The following is a 26,208-nucleotide window of genomic DNA, read 5'->3' on the forward strand; positions in this document are numbered from 1 at the left end:
TCAAAGAAGTAGGAAGAGGAGTGAGGGGAGATCGGAGTTAAATATAAACCCCACTCTATAAATATTTGTTTAATGCAAATGTTTATTCGTCTTTCTTTTGATGGAGAAGGCTTCTTTTCCTCCGGCTGCTATGATTGGCAATTGTTTATAAACAATTTCCCCCTCACATGACTACCTTACAAAGGTGCTAAAGGTTTAAACGATTTAGTCGATATCATATATTCCCTAAATAAGCCCATGTGTGTGAGTGGTTGTGTTCTATTGAGGTGGTGTGAGCTCGTTAACATCAATGGGATTATTTTTTTTCTATTTAATGTTTACAAAAGAAAACCGATTAAATTTATAAAGTAGAACTATTGACTGAAAAGAAACATTGTCTCATAGATCTTCGTAATTTCACTCTCTTTGATGAACTGTAACGGAAAATTAAATTAAACTTTTACTATCACTTTATTGAAGAAAAGAAAGGAACACGATCGTAAGAGAAAACACTGAGGGGTAATATATATATGATTAGATTAGACGATTCAAGCAAATAAGACAATTCGTCTTCGAATTATATGAGATTTAAATGTAATTATTTTAATGGAAACTAATTTAAAGGGTCAAAATTTGGTCAATATAAACTTGACGTATTTCTTTCAATTTTGCATTTAAAAAATCTGAACACCCCTCGTTTTTAAGGTGTGTGTGTGTAGAATGTTGCTCCTATTTTGATTTTGGAATTCACTCTTCAGTTGTCAAAATGCCGTCCAAGCAAGAAGAGCAGCGTATCAAAATTTTGCTCGCGCATCGCGAAAATCCGAGCTACTCGCACGCAAAGCTGGCAAAATCGCTAAAAGTTGCCAAATCAACCGTTACAAATGTAATTAAAGTGTTTGGGGAACGTTTGTCGACAGCCAGGAAGTCTGGATCGGGGGGAATCGAAAGCCGGAAGCCGCTGAGACGACAAAGAGAGTTGCCGGTAGTTTCAAGCGAAACCCTAACCTCTCTCTCGGAGATGCCGCAAATAAGCTGGGTGTATCGTCTACAACCGTGCATCGAGACAAAAAACGAGCCGGACTATCGACTTACGAGAAGGTAGTGTCTCCAAATCGCGATGATAAACAAAATACGACGGCCAAAGCGCGATCCCGGAGGCTGTACACGACGATGCTGACGAAGTTTGACTGCGTGGTAATGGACGACGAAACCTACGTCAAAGCCGACTACAAGCAGCTTCCGGGACAGGAGTTTTATACGGCAAAAGGAAGGGGAAAAGTAGCAGATATTTTCAAGCACATAAAACTGTCAAAGTTCGGAAAGAAATATCTGGTTTGGCAAGCCATCTGTACCTGTGGCTTGAAAAGCAGCATTTTCATAGCTTCCGGGACTGTCAACCAAGAAATTTACGTGAAAGAGTGTTTGAATAAACGTCTGCTGCCTTTCCTGAAGAAACACGGTTGTTCCGTACTGTTTTGGCCGGATTTGGCATCTTGCCATTACGGTAAAAAGGCCATGGAGTGGTACGCCGCCAACAACGTGCAGGTGGTTCCCAAGGACAAGAACCCTCCCAACACGCCAGAGCTCCGCCCAATTGAGAAATACTGGGCTATTGTCAAGCGGAACCTAAAGAAGACCAAAAAAACTGCTAAGGACGAGCAGCAGTTCAAGGCAAACTGGCTTTCTGCGGCGAAGAAGGTGGACAAGGTGGCTGTACAAAATCTGATGGCAGGTGTCAAGCGTGAGGCCCGGCAATTCGGATTTGGAAAAGCGAAAGCCTAACTGAATATTTTTCCTGAATTTTATACTAATTGAACTTGAAAAAGAAATTTAATTTGATTTTTTAAATAAACGATTTCACCGATTTACACATGTTTTCCCTTGACCAAATTTTGACCGTATCACGCTTTATTATACCCTCCACCATAGAATGGGGGGTATATTAACTTTGTCATTCCGTTTGTAACACATCGAAATATTGCTCTAAGACCCCATAAAGTATATATATTCTGGGTCGTGGTGAAATTCTGAGTCGATCTGAGCATGTCCGTCCGTCCGTCCGTCTGTTGAAATACGCTAACTTCCGAACGAAACAAGCTATCGACTTGAAACTCGGCACAAGTAGTTGTTATTGATGTAGGTCGGATAGTATTGCAAATGGGCCATATCGGTCCACTTTTACGTATAGCCCCCATATAAACCGATCCCCAGATTTGGCTTGACGAGCCACTAAGAGAAGAAAATTTCATCCGATCCGGCTGAAATTTGGTACATGGTGTTAGTATATGGTCTCTAACAACTATGCAAAAATTGGTCTACATCTGTCAATAATTATATATAGGCCCCATATAAACCGATCCCCAGATTGGGCTTGCGGAGCTTCTAAGAGAAGAAAATTTCATCCGATCCGGCTGAAATTTGGTACATCGTGTTAGTATATGGTCTCTAACAACCATGCAAAAATTGGTCCACATCGGTCCATAATTATATATAGCCCCCATATAAACCGATCGCCAGATTTGACCTCCGGAGCCTCTTGGAAGACCAAAATTCATCTGATTCAGTTGAAATTTGGTGCGTGGTGTTAATATATGGCCTCAAACTCCCATGCAAAAATTGGTCGAAATCGGTTCATAATTATATATAGCCCCCATATAAACCGATCCCCAGATTTGACCTCCGGAGCCCCTTGGAAGAGCAAAATTCATCCGATTCGGTTGAAATTTGGTACGTGATTTTAGTATATGGTATCCAACAACAATGCAGGAATTGGTTCATATCAGTCCATAATTATATATAGCACCCATATAAACCGATCCCCAGATTTGACCTCCGGTGCCTTTTGGAGAAGCAAAATTCATCCGATCTGGTTGAAATTTTGTACGTGGTGGTAGTATATGATATTTAACAACCATGCCAATAGTGGTCCATATCAGTCCATAATCATATATAGACCCCATATAAACCGATCCCGAGATTTGGTTTTGGAGCCTCTTGGAGGAGCAAATTTCATCCGAGTCAGTTGAAATTTGGTACATTGTGCTAGTATATGGCCGTTAACAACCATGCCTAACTAGGTCCATATCGGTCTATAATTATATATAGCCCTCAGATAAATCGATCCCCAATCACACATAAATTGGTCCATATCAATAATTGTATATAGCCCCCATATAAGCGACCCCCATATTTCAATTCTGGCTCCCTACGTACTGTGCAAAAGTTCATATCGATTCGTAATTATTTATATTATTTTGTATCACGTATGGACTAACTCACAATTTAGAAAACGATTTAAGATACCACAACCCAAGTAATTCGATTGTGGATGACAGTCTTTCGTAGAAGTTTCTACGCAATCCATGCTGGAGGGTACATAAGATTCGGCCTGGCCGAACTTACGGCCGTTTATACTTGTTCGTTCTAATTTATGGTTGTAGGGTCAACAACCATATCTCATAGAGGATATTGTTACTCAACTTCATTAGTATCGACGTTACTGGCTAAAAATCCATCTCTCTTTCCTCGTAGTACAATTACCACGTCGGAACCGCTCTCACATTACTTCGAGGTGGACCCACACATAGTTCGTGACCGTCTCCTTTTAGCCCGCGTCCAGACTAAGGTACCGTGGTGCAATGGTTAGCATGCCCGCCTTGCATACACAAGGTCGTGGGTTCGATTCCTGCTACGACCGAACACCAAAAAGTTTTTCAGCGGTGGATTATCCCACCTCAGTAATGCTGGTGACATTTCTGAGGGTTTCAAAGCTTCTCTAAGTGGTTTCACTGGAATGTGGAACGCCGTTCGGACTCGGCTATAAAAAGGAGGTCCCTTTGTCATTGAGCTTAACATGGAATCGGGCAGCACTCAGTGATAAGAGAGAAGTTCACCACTGTGGTATCACAATGGACTGAATAGTCTAAGTGAGCCTGCCACATAACCTAACCTAACCTAACCTAAGGTATACATTCTCATGCTGTTGTATCCATGTCAATCTTTCCTCGCGGAGAACGTGTTCTACTTCGAGGTGGACCCACACATAGTCCGTGCCCGTCTTCTTTTAGCCGTTGTCAATCAATGTCAATCTTTTCTCGCGGAGAACGTGTTCTGCAAATCGCGCTATACACGCAGAGAAGGAATATGATCACCTAAAACAAGTTTCAAGAGCAAAATGTTATTTTTGTATGTTGACCAGGTAACATGTTTGTCACTAAAATGTTATTCTCTCGTCAAATATAACCTGCTTGCCGAAATCAGATACATGATTTCCGAGAAAATAACTTGGTTGCGAAAACCATGTTACATGGTCACCACCCAAAATTAACATTTTGCTCTTAAAACATGTTTGAGGTGATCATATTCCTTCTCTGGGTGTAGCTCCCAGTCACTTTGTACCATCTAATGGATTATATTCTCGGCAGCGTTGCCAGAATTGTTTCACCAAAAACCGCTAGATTTGCCCAAAAAATAGCTAAAAAAAGCTAAAAAATGCTAAAAAACTAGCTAGAAAAAAAGCTAAATTTTTTGTATCAAAAGTCACATTTTCGATTGAAATTTAACAAACTTGAAGGCTTTATTTCACTTACAATGCATATTATTTTCATTTTAATTCCACTTCTGTGAGACTGTAACAATATCTAAGGCATATTAGCTCTGTTTGCGTATTCGATACATTTTGATTACTATCACAAATTTTTACTGGAAGTCCTTCGTTTTGTGGGAGCTACCTTCCCAACACCTCTATTTTTTTTACTTGTTATTTTAAAATATTAAATGATCTAAGCATGCTTTGGATTTGGTAAAAAAATGATTTGTCATTTTTTTAAATAAAATTTTAGTTTGGATTTGAAATTGTGAAAAATTCGAAATACATTACTTTTATTTAAATTGTAGAAAATACCTATAGTTTACATTTCCCAGTAAAAACATTTTCCTTTTCTTCATGAGCTATCAAAGTGCTTTAAAAACGTGCTAACGCCAACTTAAATTTCCAAATTCAGACTCCTATTCAAGTAGAAATTATTGTATATATACGTTTTTAAAATAAAGTGTTGAAAAACATCTTCTATTTTTGAATGCTATTTTGGTTTGTGGTTAAGATGCAAAAACTCCTCACATTTAAAGACTATTTCATTAATTCTTCCTTCTTTCATGAAAACATACCCATTTTTAAGTTGAATCACTTAATTATAAGGACAAAACGACTTTATCGTCTTTTGGACAAGGAAAACAGTTTATATAAAAGAAATTCACAAATGCTATTATAACCAAAATTCGCGTTCGTATTTTAAGGAGACGACAATATTCACATCTACTATTTTAATTTAGTAATATCGTAATAACTTTAGAATATTATAATAACATAAAAAGGATAAACGAGTCAAATGATAATATTCCCAATAATTTACTGACAGTTTATCCAACAAATTTGTATGGTAATAGTAGATTCAAAGTTTACGATATCTTTTATGTATATAATGAAAAAACTTTACAACAAGGTGTATTTGCTACAAAAATGCACGTCTTCAAAAAAAGCCAAATCTAGCGGGAAAAAAGCTAAATTGGCAACGCTGATTCTCGGAGAGACATAGCCAATTTTATCTTCAAGCGCTCTCCGCCGTTCTGCCCACCGGCATCTAAAGAATGTATGCTCGGCATCAACCGTTACTTCTTTGTTTGGGTAAATACAGTTGTCGGAGCTGCATTTCCACATATGGTGTAGATACCTTCGGAACTCGGAGCATATGAGTCACTATTTTCTCTCTTGCCATAATTGTAAGTCGGGTATAAGTCAGTTTGCCCATCTCCTTTTGTCTCCATCATCCAGTGTTCTTGCCATTTATCACTGTTCTATTTTTTGAATGTTCGGTATTAAGTTCATCGCGCCTTGCATTTTGGCCTCGGTAACCCTTTTCCGCTGGAGGACTAATCAGATCGTTCCTATTACAACTGCTATTACGTGGCTTTCCCTGATTCTGTGCGATATGCTGAAGTGATTCTCAGGGCTGTAGTGTAAATAGCTTCTTCGCTCTAGTTCGTCTCTGTTGGGCTGACAACCATATGGAAGTATAATGTTACTCATCTGCATGAGTATCCTTCTTCTGCTTGGAAGAGGCCTATTCCTGGGGTTGCCATTAGCCTGCTGAGTTGTGTCGTTATCACCGCAGCTTTTTCCGTTGCTTGCTCTATCTTCTTGGAGTACGCTAGTTTCGTGTCCAGCCTTAGTCTAAAGTGTCTTGTTGGAATCAGTAATGTTTGCAAAAATAGATTTCGATGTGTTCTTGCATTAGTGTAGTAACAAAACGAAGTCGCGGTGAAAAGTTAATTTGGGAAGTGTATTTCTCATATGTAATTTCCATAAGAAGTTAGCCGATAAGATCCAAAATGAATCATCTGACTGGATCTATACTAAAGAATTAAAAAATTCTAATTAGCCAGTAATGAAACATGTGCATAGTTATGCTTTTGTACATTGATATTTGGCATTTTTTTTTCAATAACTTAACCATACAAGCTCGATGTGAGCAATATTATGCAAAAATTTGATTTAATTTAATTTTTTTTAAGTAAAATATTTTTTAATGATATCAAAGTGTCATCAATAAAGAGTAAATTTAAAATTTATATCAAACAAAATCTTTGCTGCTAATTTATGAGTTATAAATCAAAAACATGTTTTTGTTTAGTGTAACAGCCCATAATAAATCTTCAAATTATTTAATTACACAAAAATTACCGACAAAGTTTTATATGGCGTCCCTATACAACAAACTAGCATTTTATTATGCTGAGAGATAACATGGCACGCACATATTACACAAAGTGAGTTAACTCATTACGGATCCCCCCCCCCCCCCCAACTTTTCCACAAACTAACTTAAAATAACGCAGAAGACTAACATCTAGTGGAGACAAGACAAGAGACCCTTTGTTTATGTAGCAGCATGTCAACGTCGGCTTAATCACAGAGTCATTGAAGCGTTAAAACTCGCATAAGCGTCACATAGCTCTCTTCATCAGGAATTAAGCAATTATGACATTAGTTATCTTGGACGAATACGACTATCTCTTGGTCTTGAGAATGTAACACATCCACATTCTAGTGATCCATGGTTGGCTTCAAAGTACCAACTATTTCTGTTTGCTGCCTGCTACCAACTGACATTAAAGAGTTCGAGACACGATTGTAGTTGGTGGTTTTCTATTAGACCAAACAAGTTTTTGGTTAATAGTGAACTCAACTGCCAGTAAACATTGCCACTACTAGCTGGAGCTATGTGTTAGCCTCTGCCGTAGCTAATGAAGAGCTTAACCAAATAAAAATTAAACCCTGATATAAATCTCCACATAACATGTCTTTTGCTTAAATTGGAAAATTAAAATGACAAATGGTTTGGGTAGTGAATTTTATTGTTGTGTGAAAAAAGTTTAACAACTAAATTTAATTCGAGAATTATGTTGGATATTTGGTTCACTTGTATTTTTAATTAAATTATATTAAATTGTGTTCAATATAGAATAAAACAAGTATATACGGCCGTAAGTTCGGCCAGGCCGAAGCTTATGTACCCTCCATCATGGATTGCGTAGAAACTTCTTCTAAACACTGCCATCCGCAATCGAATTACTTAAGTTGCGGTAACGCTTGCCGATGGCAAGGTATCTTAAAACCTCCTAACACCATCTTCTAAAATGTATGTAAGTCCATACGTGGTATATATTAAATCAAAAAAGATCGATCCAATACGTATATAATTCAGTTTGACAAAGTAGACATAAAATTTTGACAAAATTTTCTACAGAAATAAAATTTTAACAAAATTTTCTATAGAAATAAAATTTTCACAATATTTTCTATAAAAATAAAAATTTTGACAAAATGTTCTATAGAAAGAAAATTTTGACAAAAATTTCTACAGAAATGAAATTTTAACAAAATTCTCTATAGAAATAAACATTTGACAAAATTTTCTATAGAAATAAAATCTTGGTAGATTATTTGTGGCTCGAGTGGCAACCATGATTATGAACCGAATAAAATTTGAACAAAATTTTCTATAAAAATAAAATTTTGACAAAGATGAAAATTTTATTATGAACCGAATAAAATTTGAACAAAATTTTCTCTAGAAATAAAATTTTGACAAAATTTTCTATAGAAATAAAATTTTGGTAGATTATTTTTGGCTCGAGTGGAAACCATGATAATGAACCGATATAGACCAATTTTTGTGTGATTGGACCAATTTTGGTATGGTTGTTAGCGACCATATACTAACACCACGTTCCTAATTTGAACCGGATCGGATGAATTTTCCTCCTCCAAGAGGCTCCGGAGGTTAAATCTGGAGAACGTTTTATATGGGGCTATATATAATTATGGACCGATATGGACCAATTCTGTCACGGTTGTTAGAGACCATATACCAACATCATGTACCAAATTTCAGCCGGATCGGATGAAATTTGCTTCTCTTTGAGGCTCCGCAAACCAAATCTGGGGATCAGTTTATATGGGGGTTATATATAATTATGGACCGATGTGGACCAATTTTTGCATGATTGTTAGAGACCATATACCAACACCATGTACCAAGTTTCAGCCGGATCGGATGAAATATGCTTCTCTTAGAGGCTCCACAAGCCAAATCTGGGGATCGGTTTATATGGGGGCTATATGTAACTAAGGACCGATGTGGACCAATTTTTGCATGGTTGTTAGAGACCATATACCAACATCACGTACCCAATTTCAGCCGGATCGGATGAAATTTTCTTCTCTTTGAGGCTCCACAAGCCAAATCTGGGGATCGGTTTATATGGGGGCTATATATAATTATGGACCGATGTGGACCAATTTTTGCATGGTTATTAGAGACCATATACCAACACCATGTACCAAATTTCAGACGGATCGGATGAAAGTTGCTTCTCTTTTAGGCTCCGCAAGCCAAACCTGGGAATCGGTTTTTATGGGGGCTATATATAATTATGGACCGATGTGGACCAATTTTTGCATGGTTGTTAGAGACCATATACTAACACCATGTACCAAATTTCAGCCGGATCGGATGAAATATGCTTCTGTTAGAGGCTCCACAAGCCAAATCTGGGGATCGGTTTATATGGGGGCTATATATAATTATGGACCGATGTGGACCAATTTTTGCATGGTTGTTAGAGATCATATAACAACACCATGTACCAAATTTCAGCCGGATCGGATAAAATATGCTTCTGTTAGAGGCTCCACAAGCCAAATCTGAGGGTCGCTTTATATGGGGGCTATACGTAAAAGTGGACCGATATGGCCCATTTTCAATACCATCCGACCTACATTGATAACAACTACTTGTGCCAAGTTTCAAGTCGATAGCTTGTTTCGTTCGGAAGTTAGCGTGATTTCAACAGACGGACGGACGGACGGACATGCTTAGATCGACTCAGAATTTCACCACGACCCAGAATATATATACTTTATGGGGTCTTAGAGCAATATTTCGATGTGTTACAAACGGAATGACAAAGTTAATATACCCCCATCCTATGATGGAGGGTATAAAAATTAAATTAAAATTCTAAGAGATTATCTAAAGGACAGCGTACTTATATACGAGACAACACAAGGACCAAGAAGAATCTAAATCACCTCAGTGCCGCACAGGGATCAATCCTAGGAGTAGACATCCGGAACGCAACGTACGACACGATCTTAAGGATAGTGGGATAGCAGACGATATAGCTGCGGTAATAAGAGCTAGAGACACGCAATCTGCGTTAAACGATAAAAAATTTTTGAAAATTTTGTTTTCAAATTTTCGCTTTTCACAAATACATTTCTAATGAAGACTTTTGTGATTATGAAAGCTGAGCTCAAGCCCTTTCCAATGAGCCTACTCTCTATATCGCACGCGGCTTAGTTTTTAAATAATAAGCCAAATATTAAAAATCCAACTTCGAATTTGAAATCCTAAATTCGAATTTGAAAAATATTTTTGGTACTTTTGCTGCAAATTTCAAATTCGAATTTATCTTCACATACATAGGAACCACATGGACTACAGTTAGCCATGCAAAAAACGGAATTATTACTGCTGACAAGACGACATTTGCCACTAGCAATAGAGTTGAATACGACGTAACGACGTGGTTATAAGTACAAGACCGTCAGCAAGTACTTGGCGCTAGGACTAGACACAACGTACTAACGTACTTCAAACAGATAGAGTATGTGACTATAAAGGCTGCCACGATAACGGCATGATTGAGCCGCCTTATGGCAAATATTGGAGGACCGCTCCCAAGTAGATGGAAAGTACTCATGGAGAGAACCAACAGCAGACCAACACGTCGGAGCCAAGCCTATAATATTCTCTCTGTGCAGAGAACAGCAGCCCTGAGGGTTACATCAGCATACAGCACAGTATCGGGAGAAGTCGTCCTAGTGATAGCACGAATGGTCTCAATAGACCTTCAGGCAACTGAGCCGAGGAAGATTTTTCTTGCCAACCAACAGGCGCGACAAACACGGCATCCAGCGAGATAGAGAAATGGCAAGAACACTGCGGAAACGAAAGTAGAGGCAGGTGGACACATCGGACATATAACAGGTATCCGAGTATGGCGAGACAGAATACACGGCGAAGTGAACTACTACATAACCCAGATGCTATTCGCCAACGGCTACTTTCGTAAATACTTGAACCATATGGCGAAATGCAATAGGAATACATGCATATACGATGAAGAGGAGATTGTAGATGACGCAGAACACACCTTTTTTAAATGTAGCCGATGGATAGAATGACGCAGGGAAGTGGAGAATGAGACAGGTCGTATCTCCCCCCGAAATTGAGTCAACAAAATGTTACTGAATGAGAGGCACTGGGACGTTGTAAGTAGATATGCCGAATACATTCTTCGCAAGAAGATGTCGGACATGGATCTAGCGAAGCGATAAACGAAAGAGGGAGTCACGACGCAGACTAAGCAGAGATGGACATTATCCACCTCGAAGTAATGCGAAAGCGGTTCCGAAGTGGAAAGTATATCCCGGGGTGAGGTAGGATGGGTTTTTAGTTGGTATGGACGCAGTGTTAGGTGCATAAAACACTTTCCCATCCTAACCCGCAAAAAAAAAATACAATAAAAACAAGTATATACGGCCGTAAGTTCGGCCAGGCCGAATCTTATGTACCCTCCACCATGGATTGCGTAGAAACTTCTACGAAAGACTGTCATCCACAATCGAATTACTTGGGTTGTGGTATCTTAAAACTTCTTAACATCGTTTTCTAAATTGTGAGTTAGTCCATACGTGGTATATATTAGACAAAAAAGTTATGTATAGTTAAGTCTACAAATAATTACGAATCGATATGGACTTTTGCACGGTACGTAGAGAGCCAGAATTAAAATATGGGGGTCGCTTATATGGGGGCTATATAGAATTATGAACTTGATATGGACCAATTTTTGTGTGTTGGGGATCGATTTATCGGAGGGCTTTATATAACTATAGACCGATATAGACCTAGTTAGGCATGGTTGTTAACGGCCATATACTAGCACAATGTACCAAATTTCAACTGACTCGGATGAAATTTGCTCCTCCAAGAGGCTCCAAAACCAAATCTCGGGATCGGTTTATATGGGGGCTATATATGATTATGGACTGATATGGACCACTTTTGGCATAGTTGTTAAATATCATATAAAAAACCGCGTACCAAATTTCAATCAGATTGGATGAATTTTGCTTCTCCAAAAGGCACCGGAGGTCAAATCTGGGGATCGGTCTATATGGGGCTATATATAATTATGGACTGATATGAAACAATTCATACATGGTTGTTGGATACCATATACTAACATCACGTACCAAATTTCAACCGAATCGGATGAATTTTGCTCTTCCAAGGGGCTTCGGAGGTCAAATCTGGGGATCGGTTTATATGGGTGCTATATATAATTATGGACCGATTTCGACCAATGTTTGCATGGGTATTTGAGGCCATATACTAACACCATGTACCAAATTTCAGCCGGATCGGATGAAATTTTCTTCTCTTAGAAGCTCTCCAAGCCAAATCGGGGGATCGGTTTATATGGGGGCTATATATAATTATGAACCGATGTGGACCAATTTTTGCGTGGTTGTTAGAGACCATATACTAACACCATGTACTAAATTTCAGCCGGATCGGACGAAATTTTCTTCTCTTAGTGGCTCGGCAAGCCAAATCTGGGGATCGGTTTATATGGGGGCTATACTTAAAAGTGGACCGATATGGCCCATTTGCAATACCATCCGACCTACATCAATAACAACTACTTGTGCCAAGTTTCAAGTCGATAGCTTGTTTCGTTCGGAAGTTAGCGTGATTTCAACAGACGGACGGACGGACGGACATGCTCAGATCGACTCAGAATATCACCACGACCCAGAATATATATAATTTATGTGGTCTTAGAGCAATATTTCGATGTGTTACAAACGGGATGACAAAGTTAATATATCCCCATCCTATGGTGGAGGGTATAAAAAGATTAAGGAATTGTAATTATATGAGAAAATGAGGCACAGTTGTGGTGAAAATGGTTCCATGTGCGAAGATTAATTCTCTATAAGAAATTAGCCAGATTTAGTATACTAAAGGCTATGGAAATTCGAATTATCCATCGATGAAACATGTATGTTCAGACTTGTGTCGATTGGAATCTGGCATTTTCTTTTCAAATACTTAATAAAGGGTGATTTGTTAAGAGCTTGATAACTTTTTTTTTTTTTAAAACGCATAAAATTTGCAAAATCTCATCGGTTCTTTATTTGAAACGTTAGATTGGTCCATGACATTTACTTTTTGAAGATAATTTCATTTAAATGTTGACCGCGGCTGCGTCTTAGGTGGTCCATTCGGAAAGTCCAATTTTGGGCAACTTTTTCGAGCATTTCGGCCGGAATAGCCCGAATTTCTTCGGAAATGTTGTCTTCCAAAGCTGGAATAGTTGCTGGCTTATTTCTGTAGACTTTAGACTTGACGTAGCCCCACAAAAAATAGTCTAAAGGCGTCAAATCGCATGATCTTGGTGGCCAACTTACCGGTCCATTTCTTGAGATGAATTGTTCTTCGAAGTTTTCCCTCAAAATGGCCATAGAATCGCGAGCTGTGTGGCATGTAGCGCCATCTTGTTGAAACCACATGTCAACCAAGTTCAGTTCTTCCATTTTTGGCAACAAAAAGTTTGTTAGCATCGAACGATAGCGATCGCCATTCACCGTAACGTTGCGTCCAACAGCATCTTTGAAAAAATACGGTCCAATGATTCCACCAGCGTACAAACCACACCAAACAGTGAATTTTTCGGGATGCATGGGCAGTTCTTGAACGGCTTCTGGTTGCTCTTCACTCCAAATGCGGCAATTTTGCTTATTTACGTAGCCATTCAACCAGAAATGAGCCTCATCGCTGAACAAAATTTGTCGATAAAAAAGCGGATTTTCTGCCAACTTTTCTAGGGCCCATTCACTGAAAATTCGACGTTGTGGCAGATCGTAAGTCTATTCATGATGAAATGTCAAAGCATACTGAGCATCTTTCTCTTTGACACCATGTCTGAAATCCCACGTGATCTGTCAAATACTAATGCATGAAAATCCTAACCTCAAAAGAATCACCCTTTAGTTACAATCCCCTTGATCCTCTTGTTCAATTAGCTCGAATAATAATTGTAATAATATGTAGTATAAATTAAATTAATTTAAATTGTAAAAAACGGGTCTTGGCTATATAAACCTATTCATTCATTATCAGCAATATCATAGGTAGGGTACCATAGAGTCTTAACCGCCCGACGTAAGCTCTACTACGCGTATTTGAGTTTATGCTTCATCACATCATTAATGATTCTCGTCTCAGTTTAGATATCATCATCATCATAATACCATCACCTTACAGCAGCTTTAGCTGCTTTTACAAATCCTCACTTCGAAGCTGAAAGGTTACAAACGCGTCATAATCGTTGTTAACCAAAAGTATAAAGCAATTGCAGTATAGAGCCAATGCATAAACAGTTTAATATCCTTTGAAACATGAAAAGCTTTACAGAAAACCTGATGTTGCGTGGCACTGCTTTTGTATATTATTGTGTGGTTGGGATCGAATAAAGGTGAAACAACATCATGTTAAACGGTTAAGCGAAAAAAAAAACGTAAGCAACATTGTGTCACGCATATGCAACCCACCATAGTTACAGGGTAACTAACAATGATAACGTGTCATCATGACGATAACACATAGGGAATTGTAAAAATGAGTTTTTTTTTTGGTCCATATGGGGCATGGACGATAATAAGTTAGGTTGCAGAGGTTGACATCAATTCTTGAATTAAATTGATATCCTCTTAGTCTAGTATACGTCCATTATGATTTCTCGATGTAATTCTCTCAACATCTCCCTCCTGTGGTGGTCGCCTTTAAAGTCACTCAAGAACTTCCATTTGTTCATCTTCCTGTCTTCCTTAAAACTGCTTAAAACATCCAGCTAGAGGCCCTGTTGAAGGCGAGTATGTTCCTTAAGCTATACTCCTGCAGATCGGTGAGAGACTGAAAGAAATAGAAGCCCAGAATCTTGTTTCTTCGAAGGATAATGCTGCACAAGAAGTGGTACAATTCTTCTGTAACATCCGGGTCCAGACACCATCTGCAAATGTCATCATCTTTAAGGCCTATTCTTACCTTATTAGGAGACCCAAAGTCATCGCCATAGTTCATCCTATTTGACATGAATCCTGTGAAGGTATTAAGAAGTGTGGGGGAGGACGTTATTCGTTCCACAACCGTCCTCCTTAGCCAGCATATTTGCTTCTTAATTTCCCTCTATTTATTCCACAGTGTCCAGGCTCTCATCATAGAATTACATTGGCTGTTCTGTGAGAACCCTAAGTTCTCTACGGAAGCACCTGACTACCTTAGACCTTATGTCCGCATTGCCCAAGGCTTTTATAGCTGCTGGACTGTCGGTGAAGAGGCTGATATCGCTTCTGAATAACGGCCTCATCAAGAGCGACTCAACTGATTTTGTGATCGCATACATTTCTGCGTGAAATATACTGTAATCGCTATCTAACATATAAGATTATCGTATTCCTAGGTCACTGCCATAAATGCCGCTAGCAGTTCCATTTTCCAGCCGTCTGTATACATGTTCAGAGTTCCGAAATTATCATCCTTTTCTCATACTCTTCCACACTTGGTATAATATATCTCGGAGTATGGTGAGAAATATATTCCGCAATGTAGTTAATCTCCCAACGACGCACGGTAAGAAGTTACGTTTATCCCAGCTTTTAAGTCTCATGTTTAATCCAGGTTTTAAGCTTAAAAAAGTTTGACCATGCCAAGGTCAATTGTACCGAGAATTGATGGATAACAAAGTTTTTTCCAGGAGCATTTTCGAAATATGGGGACACCGTTTTTTATCGGAGTTATCGTAGTTAAAAATTCAATTCATTTTTCTCTAGAAATATAATTTTGACAAAATTTTCTCTAGAAACAAAATCTTCTATAGAAATAAAATGTTAACAAAAAACTATTTTTTTAAGAATTATTTAAAAAAGTTGTACAAAAACTCCTCTAATATGAACGGCGCATAAGTAAGACTGAAGTTCGAGATTGCCTTTGCAATCTCTCACTCAATAAAAGATTCTGTGTCCACCACAACAATACCGTGGTGAATAGAAGCTTCAGCCTTATCTCCGTTTGACTGAACCAACCTGTCTGCTGACTGACATGCATTTGGGCAAAAGACTGGCAAAACGAGTTGACTGACATTTGTCGCAACTGGTACGATGTTATACAAGAACCCTTCTTCTTTGTTCTGGGCACATTTCCATTTATGTGCAATTTTTCCCCGCCCCGCCCATTTTGTCCACGTCAATTCAACTTCATTTTCAATTTCTTTTGCTTGGATAGTAAGGCAACTTGGCTGATGCTGACTTGGCGATGTTGTCACACAAAATTGGCCACGAAATTGTAAACTTGTTTTTCTACTGCTGTTGCATTCAGGAAGGATGGTGATGGTGATAGCTTAAAAGCTGCCAGCCTTGGCAATTTTTCTGTTGTTCTGTTTTTTTTCTGTTACTGCAGATTGCTATGAAATATTTCACTTATTATTGTTCTCGTTTGATGTGAAGATTTGCTCTGTCTCGCATTTTATGAACACACAGCATTTCTCTTCATATGGTGGAAATTTTGAATTTGTTGTTATGCAAGGTTTGCATTTTTTCCTTTCATCCTGGAAGGACAATTTTGTTATTTTTATATAGTGGTCGAAAATTTAATTACTTAACATCAACCTAAATATTATGCTAAAAATGTTTGACTTTTTGCCTAATAAAGGCAGAGCAGTTACAAAGGTAGTATTCCATGGTCCCATCATCCCCAGAACGCTCCCTACATGCACCATGTTAGGTTAGCTTAGGTATAATGGCAGTCCGATAATTTCAGGCTCACTTAGACTATTCAATCCATTGTGATACCACAGTGGTGAACTTCTCTTTTATCACTGAGGGCTGCCCGATTCTATGTTTAGAATCGGTGCTCCTATTCGACGCAGATGTGCTCCCAATTCTAGGTGCGCGGTCATTATTCCCACACTCATCCTGACTATTTTCGTCGTTGCATTATTGTTTTATGTGTCTCCTGTGCCCATTCATCCAACTCGGCCCGCATTGCCTCTGCGTTTCCTAAGTTCACTTTCCTATGTGTCCTAGCTCTTATCACCAATTCATTTGCTTTTACGCTTTCTCTTATTCCGGCATGTCCCATCTCCCATATAATGCGAATCCAGCCGTATTCCGAGTATTCGTTGATCATGTTTTGCATTCCAGTACGATTCGCGATCGTTGGTATCTGTTATTGCCTTTATTGTCCTCCAGTAATATTCGGAAGCCACCGTGGTGCAATGGTTAGCATGCCCGCCTTGCATACACAAGGTCGTGGGTTCGCGACCGAACACCAAAAAGTTTTTCAGCGGTGGATTATCCCACCTCAGTAATGCTGGTGACATTTCTGAGCGTTTAAAAGCTTCTCTAAGTGGTTTCACTGGAATGTGGAACGCCGTTCGGACTTGGCTATAAAAAGGAGGTCCCTTGTCATTGAGCTTAACATGGAAGCGGGCAGCACTCAGTGATAAGAGAGAAGTTCACCACTGTGGTATCATAATGGACAGAATAGTCTAAGTGAGCCTGATACATCGGGCTGCCACATAGCCTAACCTAATATTCTTCGACATATTTTCCTCTGGTATCTGTTCGGCTGCTCAAACCTCCCATGTCCATCCTACTGGTGTCAAAATGTCACACTTTACAGCTATGGCCACTATAGGCATACAATCATTGATTGTTGCGGCATCCGTCATTACACCCACTTCCTTATTATCCTTTAATGGTTCGTTATGTTTCGCAATTGCGTCCGTTATACCAACATCTTCAATCTTATCGCAGCCATGGCGGCTTCGCTTTTGATCTGATCCTCTATATGACTTAAATCCAGTCTCTAAGGCTACAAGACAATTCTTCGTACCTTAAGCACTACTGAGACCTTCGTATATACAGCTCCACAACTGAAGTCTTGTACCGTCTCCCTTTCCCTCACTGATATTCACGAGCTTACCGTTCGTACACTGAGACTTTAGTGCCTCCAGTTCAACCAGCAAATCCTTCGGGACCGCAGTTTCACCACTGAGACCTTCGGACCAACATTTCCATTAGAATACTTTCGGGATTGATTTGCACCACGGAGACCGTTCCCTCAATGAGGACTCTTCAAATGAGGACTTCGGGCCTCAATTCCCTCTCCAAGTTTCTCGAGATCCCTTTCCAACCAAAGCCTCAACATTCCCACTACTTGTTCCCTCGCTACATGCTTACCACTTAGACCTTTGTGCCTTCAGTTCCCCCATCAATTCCTTCGGGAACACATTTCCGGCACTGAGACTTTCGGGCTACATTGACCCGTGGTTATTTAAGACACTGAGACCTTCCCGTTTACCGCACCCTTGATGAGACCCACGAGTATTTCATTCCCCACTTATGGCTTCGGATCTTTATTTTTCGATCAAGTCTTTCGGTACTACAGTTTCATCACAGACACCATAGGGCCTGCAGTTCTACCACTAACACCTGCAGGCCTATATGTATTTCCATCACTAAGACCGTATACTTCTCCCCTGATACCCTATGTCCCTAGTTTCACTTCTGGTTCCTTCGGACCACCACTTCCACCATGAAGATCTTTATGCCTACAGTTGCCACGTGGTGATCTTCGGGCGTTCATTTCCATTACTTTGATTTTAGAGCATACAGTAGCAGCTCTGAGACTTTCGGGCTTACGACTGCTCTGACGTTCGACTGTTCAGCAGCGAGACCTTCGCCACAGAAACTTTCGTTTCTTCTTTCAATCACCATATTCATCGGGACCACTAACACCTTAGGGTGAATAGGTCCCCCACCGACGTCTCCTACTTTCCTCAAAGGGATCTTCGCGAATACACTTCCATAACTTAGACTTTCGGGCATACTTTACCAACCGAGACTTTCGGGCTTACGGCTGTAATACTGTTCTCCAGCGTAACTTTCGAGCCTATCCTTTCCCACTGAGACTTTCGTGAATTCTGTTCCATCACCAAGTCCTTCGCGACCATAGTTTCACCACTAACACCTTCGGGTGAATAGGTCTACCACGGATGACTCCTACTTTCTTCACAGAGTCCTTCGGGACTACATTTCCATTAGTGAGACATTCGAGGTTAAAGTAGCACCCTGAGACCTTATTCCCTAGCTGAGACCCAAGAGCTTACTCTACCCCACTGAGACCTTCGGAAGTCAGTTTCTGTATCAAGTCTTTCGGGCCTAGAGTTCCACCCATATATACTATAAAGGCTACAGTTTCCTTGAGCCTGAAATTCTATTGTTCCAACACTGAGACCTTCTTATTTACAGATCCCCGCCTTACATTTTCTGTCTTAAAATTCCACTGCTGAGACCCTCGATCTTACATTTCAACCCCTGAGACATTGAAGTCTACAATTCCCCAACAGGGACCAGTGGGCCTACAGTTCAACCACTTACGATTTACGATTGTACGATTCAACCATTGAAACCTTCATGGCTACAATTCCATCCCTGAAACCTGCTGGCCTACAGTTTCAGCATTGATACTTTCGGGTCAACAATTACATAGTTGAGGTCTTCGTGCATACTATTCTCCTACAAAGACGGTAGAGCACAGTTCTACTAGTGAAACCTTTTGATCCGAAACCTTCGGCCATTCAGTTTTACTACTAAAATCTGTATCCAGTTCTACTACTGAGACCTTCGAACCAGAGTTCCACTGCTGAGACTTTGGAGCCAACAGATCCGCCACTGACTTTGTAAAACTCTAACGCTGAAATCTTTAGAAATTCAGTTCCAGCATTGAGACGTGGCGGCCTACAGTTTCACCACTGACATTATTGGATCCACAATCTCTGAAACCATCATGTGCAGAATTTCGTACAAGGCCCATCAGGTATAGTTCGATAACCACAAAGATCTTCAGGCTGCCAATTGCCGTTGAAATTTTCAAAAATTGCTGAGTTTTTCAGGCATAAAGTTCCTCCACTGAGAACTTCTGGTTCGAGTATTGACAAAACCGACACAACCAAATGTTTATGTGAGCCAGACGTAACTGTCATTACCATTTAACCTATTCCTCCTTTAAATCTTTATATTATTAAAAAATTTCTTGATTTATTTAAAATTTACATATTTAATACATTAGAGTCTACCATAAAATGTTATATTAACATTTTCTTTTAATCTCTATTTTTAGGTGATATCTTATCTGGAGTCTGCTTTGTTGGCCAATTGGATACACATTCATTGGGAGTCTTCCTTATACTTCCACTTTGCATATATCTATCAATTGGAGCCCTTTTTCTCCTGGCCGGTTTCATATCACTCTTTCGCATCAGAACCGTCATGAAGACAGATGGCAAGCGGACAGATAAACTTGAAAGGCTAATGATGCGTATAGGCTTCTTCTCGGGCCTCTTCATTCTACCGGCTCTGGGCTATTTGGCTTGCCTCTTCTACGAATATTATTATTTTGATGAATGGATGATACAATGGCATCGTGATATCTGTCAAACATTTTCAATACCCTGTCCACTACCCAGACCGGATGGTACAAAATCAAGGCCAATATTTCAAATTTATATGGTGAAATATTTGTGTTCAATGCTGGTGGGTGTTACCTCAAGTGTATGGCTGTATTCGAGTAAAACGGTAGTGAGTTGGCGTACTTTTGTGGAGAAACTTCAGGGCAAGGAGACAAGGACCAGAGGTCAAGCTTATGTATAAACACACACACACACACACATTATATATAACAAATATTTTTCAATAATTTTAAGCTATATTAATTATCTATAATTATACATATATACATACAAACCTATATAAAAGGGACAAATTAAAATGCATTTGTTTGTTATAATTGTAAATTTTGTAAAAGCTAACAAACAAATGCCAGCGATAATAGACCATAAAGCAATTAAGTGCTCAAATTGTAGCTATTTTTTGTTTTTAAGTTCTTCCCTCATTAAATTTAAGCCATGAAAATGTGGTCATGCTTACCACTTTATACTAAAGATGTAAAGAAAATGCTGAACAAAAAGTAGAGAAATACTTTAAGTTAAGTTCGTTTAATTGGGTAAAATAGCTTTAGTTGCTTAAATTTTGCGTTTTTTTCTATTAAACTTCAACCAATCTACTTTTTTAATACACTTAACAAAAAAAAAAAAAAATTAAATTAAATTTTAATAAATTAAATTTCAATTAAATTCAAGTCAATTTCAAAATTAATTGAAATAAAAATTAAAGCAAATTAAAATCAAACTAAGTTCACATTTAATTCAGCGGGCACAAAAGAATTCAGAGGAGCAATCAGGGCAATCGCAACACTCTCGTTTGTCGGCAGTGCTGAAAATTCCCGCAATTTGCCTTTACGCATGGCACTATTTTTTTTGAAAAGAACCTAAAAAGTACATCTTTTCCGGGGAAAATGTAAAAAGAGTGTGGAGTTTTTAGAAGAAATGATAACACCATCAAATAACAGTTAAGGTATTGGTGGCCCGAAACCTTGAACTTATCATTGACGTGGGTGGCCAGTATGGGTGATGCAGGATGTGCTCGAGCACACCTACCACCCGTCCATGCACAGACAATTCGAAAATTCCGTCAGGAATTGTAGACGCTCTTTCCATCAGTCCGTCCGGAATCTATATACATAAAAATATGTCCTATGTCCATATATATATGACGTTTGCCCTCCTAAATTTTCATTAGATTCCGGACGGACTGAGAGTCTACAATTCCTGATGAAATTGTCCGTGTCTGGACGGATGGCAGGTGTGCTCCCGCACACCAATTAATCTCCCATTCTGGCCACTCACGTCACGTTTATCCTTTATGAAACAACTGTAAATCCGGGGACTTTTCTCATCGTGATATCAATGAGTGATTTTTTGACAATTCGTTCGCCTGGAGGCCAATTTCAAATATCGCTAACAGGCAGTCAAAGAATTAAATTCAAATAAAATTAAATTCAAAATAAATTAAATAAATTAACTAATCTCAAACAAAATTATATTTAATTAAATTAAAGTAATTTAAATAAAGAACTAAAGGATCAATTTTCAATTATTTTTTTCAGAAATGATAAAAATAACTCTTTTTAAAAAGTCAATAAAAACTCAAAATAAATAAAAATAAAAACAGAATAAATATAAAGTCAACTTAAATTCAAAGCAAACTAAACGTAAATTAAATTAAACTAAACTGAAATAAATTAAATTAATTTAAATGAAGTTATATAGAATTAAGATAAACTACTTTTATTTAAATGAAATAAAGGCAAGTTTAAAAGTGAATAAAATAAAATAAAATAAAATAAAAAATAAATTAAAAAAAAAATAAAATAAAGTAATTAAATTAAATTCAGAAAAAATTCAATTATATTAAATTCAAAATAAACTTAAACCAGAAACCAAAATAAATATAAATCATTTCAAATAAAACTAAGTTACGTTCACATTAAATTAAATTCTCACATATAAAAGTGAATTAAATAAAATTAAATTCAAATCGAAATAAATAAAATTTAACATACATTTAAACTATATTAAATTTAAAATAAATAAAATAAAATAAATAAAGCAAGAAAAAATCAAAATGTATTAAATTTAAAAAAATTAAACCAATACAAAATAAATATAAATCATTGCAAATATAATATTGTTATATTCACATCAATTTAATGTTCACATATAAAAGTGAATCAAATTAAATCGAAATAAATAAAATGTTTCATAAATGTAAACTATAATAAAATAAAATAAAGTAATTAAATTTAGAAAAAAATTTAACTATATTAAATTCATAAATTTTCATAAATTTAAACTGTAACAAAATAAAGTAATTAAATTAAATTTAGAAAAAAATTTAACTATATTAAATTCAAAATAAACTTAAACTAAAATAAAATAAAAAAAAAATAAATGTAAATAAAATTAATTTATGTTTAAATTAAATTCTCACATATAAAAGTGAATTAAATAAAAAGAAGGCTCAAATAAAATGTAAAATAAATTAAGTTATATTATTTTAATTTAAAAGAAAAGTCAAATAGAAAAAATAAATTAAATTTAAACCAAACTTTATTAATAACCTTGAATTGAACATGAAACTAAAATTAAATTTAAATAAACTTCTCACGCATCTCAAATAAAATGAAATTGCATAAATAAAATAAAATTAAATTAAATAAAGATAAGGTTATTAAAATCAAATTAAATAAAAGATAAAGTAATTCAAATTAAATTAAATTCAGCAAATTCATCAAATTTCTTGGGCTTATTGAATTAAGGACAAATTTTCAACGGTTTTCATTGGTCAATTAATAAAACTAAATTCAAAACTTAACTCAAATAAAATTGAATACAAATAAATTCAAACACAAAAGAAAGAAAAATAAAATAAAATAAAATAAAAAAAATAAAATAAAATAAAATAAAACAAAATAAAATAAAATAAAACAAAATAAAACAAAATAAAATAAAACAAAATAAAATAAAATAAAATAAAATAAAATAAAATAAAATAAAATAAAACAAAATAAAACAAAAAAAAAAAAATAAAATAAAATAAAATAAAATAAAATAAAACAAAATAAAGTAAAATAAAATAAAATAAAATAAAATAAAACAAAATAAAACAAAAAAAAATAAAATAAAATAAAATAAAATAAAATAAAACAAAATAAAGTAAAATAAAATAAAATAAAATAAAATAAAATAAAATAAAATAAAATAAAATAAAATAAAATAAAACAAAATAAAATAAAATAAAATAAAACAAAATAAAATTTAACAAAACAAAATAAAATAAAATAAATATGATCCAAATAAATTCATATAAAATTAAATTAATTTCAAATTTAAGCAAATTAAAAGAAATGTAATTAAATTAAAATGTATTCATTTTTTTTTTCAAAACTAAGCAAAACTTAATTACATTAAATTCATATTACATTATTATACTCACGATGTCTTTGCAAAAAATTACATTTACTCACGACGTTTGTGGAAAAATTATTAAGTTGTTTTTATATCTATGCTATGTTTATTGGAAGAATATTTTTGTTTGTGATTTCTATTGGTTTTTAATGAAACTCAAAAATAAAATAAAATAAAATAAAATAAAATAAAATAAAATAAAATAAAATAAAATAAAATAAAACAAAATAAAGTAAAGTAAAATAAAATAAAATAAAATAAAATAAAATAAAATAAACTATAACAAAACAAAATAAAATAAAATAAATATGATCCAAATAAATTCATATAAAATTAAATTAATTTCAAATTTAAACAAATTAAAAGAAATGTAATTAAATTAAAATTTATTCATTTTTTTTCAAAACTAAGCAAAACTTAATTACATTAAATTCATATTATATTATTATACTCACGATGTCTTTGAAAAAATTACATTTACTCACAACGTTTGTGGAAAAATTATTAAGTTGTTTTTATATCTATGCTATGTTTATTGGAAGAATATTTTTGTTTGTGATTTCTATTGGTTTTTAATGAAACTCAAAACGTCCTCCATGTGCTAAAACTAAAACAGAAAATAATTGCAAGTTTTCTAAAAATTGTTTTTACGAATTACTCTTATTGTTATTTTTAATAAGTTATAATAACTGCTTAACATTCATAATTTTTTGTAATTTATTTCATTTTGACTAAGGTTTTATTTGATGACGTTATAGTCATATTTAAAAACAATCAAACAAATTTTTGTTAGATGTAAGCTCATAATTCTTAGGACACCAAAATAAAAATAACAAATATGTTTATCTAAAATATTGTATAACGAAAAATTAAAAAAAAATTAACAAACTAAAATATTTTGATGTAATAAAACTGCCATTTTGAAAAACAGTAGTCAAAATAACAAAATCAAACTGAAAATAGAAAAATCCTTGTTTTGTGTAAAATAATTTCCTTAATTTTAAGGCAAGTTTTCTTAAATAAAAAAATAAGCTAAACAACCAACTCATTCATACACACCATTACAATTAACACACATTGCTATTACATGATTACAAAATAAAAATAAAAACGAGAAAATTCAATAAAAATTATATTGTTAAAGACTGAATTATGTCAAGACTTTTATTCATTTCAAGTTAAAAGAACAAATCATGCAGATTTATTTACTGTATGTGATAATACCTCTTTTTTGCAGCATACGAGGCATAAGCCTTGGGTCAAACAAATTATTGTACTAATTTGTGGTACACAAATCCTGGGGGCGTTTATGATGGGGCAAAAAAAGCCAATACCAATTTTATCAACATCGTGTTCATGGATGAAAACTTGTTAGCAAGCAACTTTTTTACAACGCGGCAACCATGGTTCAAGTACTAGCCGCAGTGATGCTACTCATAGAAAAACTGAGGGGGGCCAACGTAGTTGCCATACCCCTTTAAAATTCTATTCGAGTGTGGCCCATGTTAACTTAAGGCCAAAGGGGTTGCATAGTTCAATTGCATGTTAGACTCTACTACAAAATTCAATTAAACAAAGTTTAGCTATGCGTTTTTAACCTTAAGTGGGGGTTCCCAACAACAAAACTATCGAAATTGGTTTTTCCTAAGAGATTTCCTTACCCTACCCCCCCCCCCCCCCCTCATTTTGACCATCTCAAATCGAAAAGGAGTGTCCATTATTGATAGTTCAAGTGTTGGCAAATGGCAATGCAAACATATTGGAAGTGATGGAAAACACAAGCAAATGAAAATCCTAAGCAAATATCCGTAGGCGAAAATTTTCAAGAAGTCAATGAAAAATCATAACTTGCATAATTTTTCAAGAACCGTGTGAAAGCTTTAATGCTCTAGGAGGTTATTTAAAGGCAGAAAGTTGATATAAAAGGCGTTGAGAGTCTACAATGAGGAAATTTTCATAGACTGTGTATATTTCCAAACGACATCTACCTGCGGCCTAATAGAAATCCACGTTAAAAGCGACTTTGCAAGCTTGATGTCTTTTATAGAAAAGTAGCTTTATACTCTCATAGACTCGTAGTGGTAAATCGGCTAGTGAAGTACAATGGTAAAATCGACCAAGTACACGCACAGAAAAAAACATGTTTGGACATGGTTGCCGCATCCATTTAATACTTATCTAGAATATGTAATTGTCGCGAAAACCATGTATTTTGTCTTTGTAGAAATAATTTTCGAGCGGAGAAAAATATATGTTTAAATGGTTCTCAAATGCCGCAAACATGCTCTATCATTTAAATGATAGAATTTGAGACCATTAAATGGTCGGGAAAATCATGTACCTGACCATTCATTTTTTTTTTACTTTTTTACAGGGAAAAAAGTATTTTTATAGGTTAAGTATAGACATGTCTAGAACCGTTACATGACCATAAAGACCATGTATATTATTTTCGTGACCATTTACGTTTTTAATTTTTTTGCAGCGAAAATAAGTTTATAAAAAACATTGAGCAGGTACACGCGATTTTCATTTTGCGAGTCAGTCGTGTGTTGATTAATTCTTGGAATGGACGGAGAATACGGAATTACTGTGTTTTGTGTT

General features: G+C 36.0%; 1 protein-coding gene across 2 annotated transcripts in view; it reads left to right on the forward strand.

Moving 5' to 3' along the window:
- The window catches only part of fz (frizzled class receptor), a 389,662-nt gene extending 368,736 nt beyond the window's left edge, over nt 1-20,926 (forward strand). For both annotated transcript variants that reach the window (XM_075304835.1, XM_075304836.1), the window contains exon 6: nt 19,860-20,926. In XM_075304835.1, the coding sequence (XP_075160950.1) occupies nt 19,860-20,389 (530 nt within the window). In that variant the 3' untranslated portion in view covers nt 20,390-20,926. The remainder of the gene's footprint in view (nt 1-19,859) is intronic.
- The last annotated feature ends 5,282 nt before the right edge of the window (nt 20,927-26,208 follow it).

The sequence above is a fragment of the Haematobia irritans genome, chromosome 4 (assembly GCF_050003625.1).
Source record: "Haematobia irritans isolate KBUSLIRL chromosome 4, ASM5000362v1, whole genome shotgun sequence".
NCBI lineage: Eukaryota > Metazoa > Arthropoda > Insecta > Diptera > Muscidae > Haematobia > Haematobia irritans.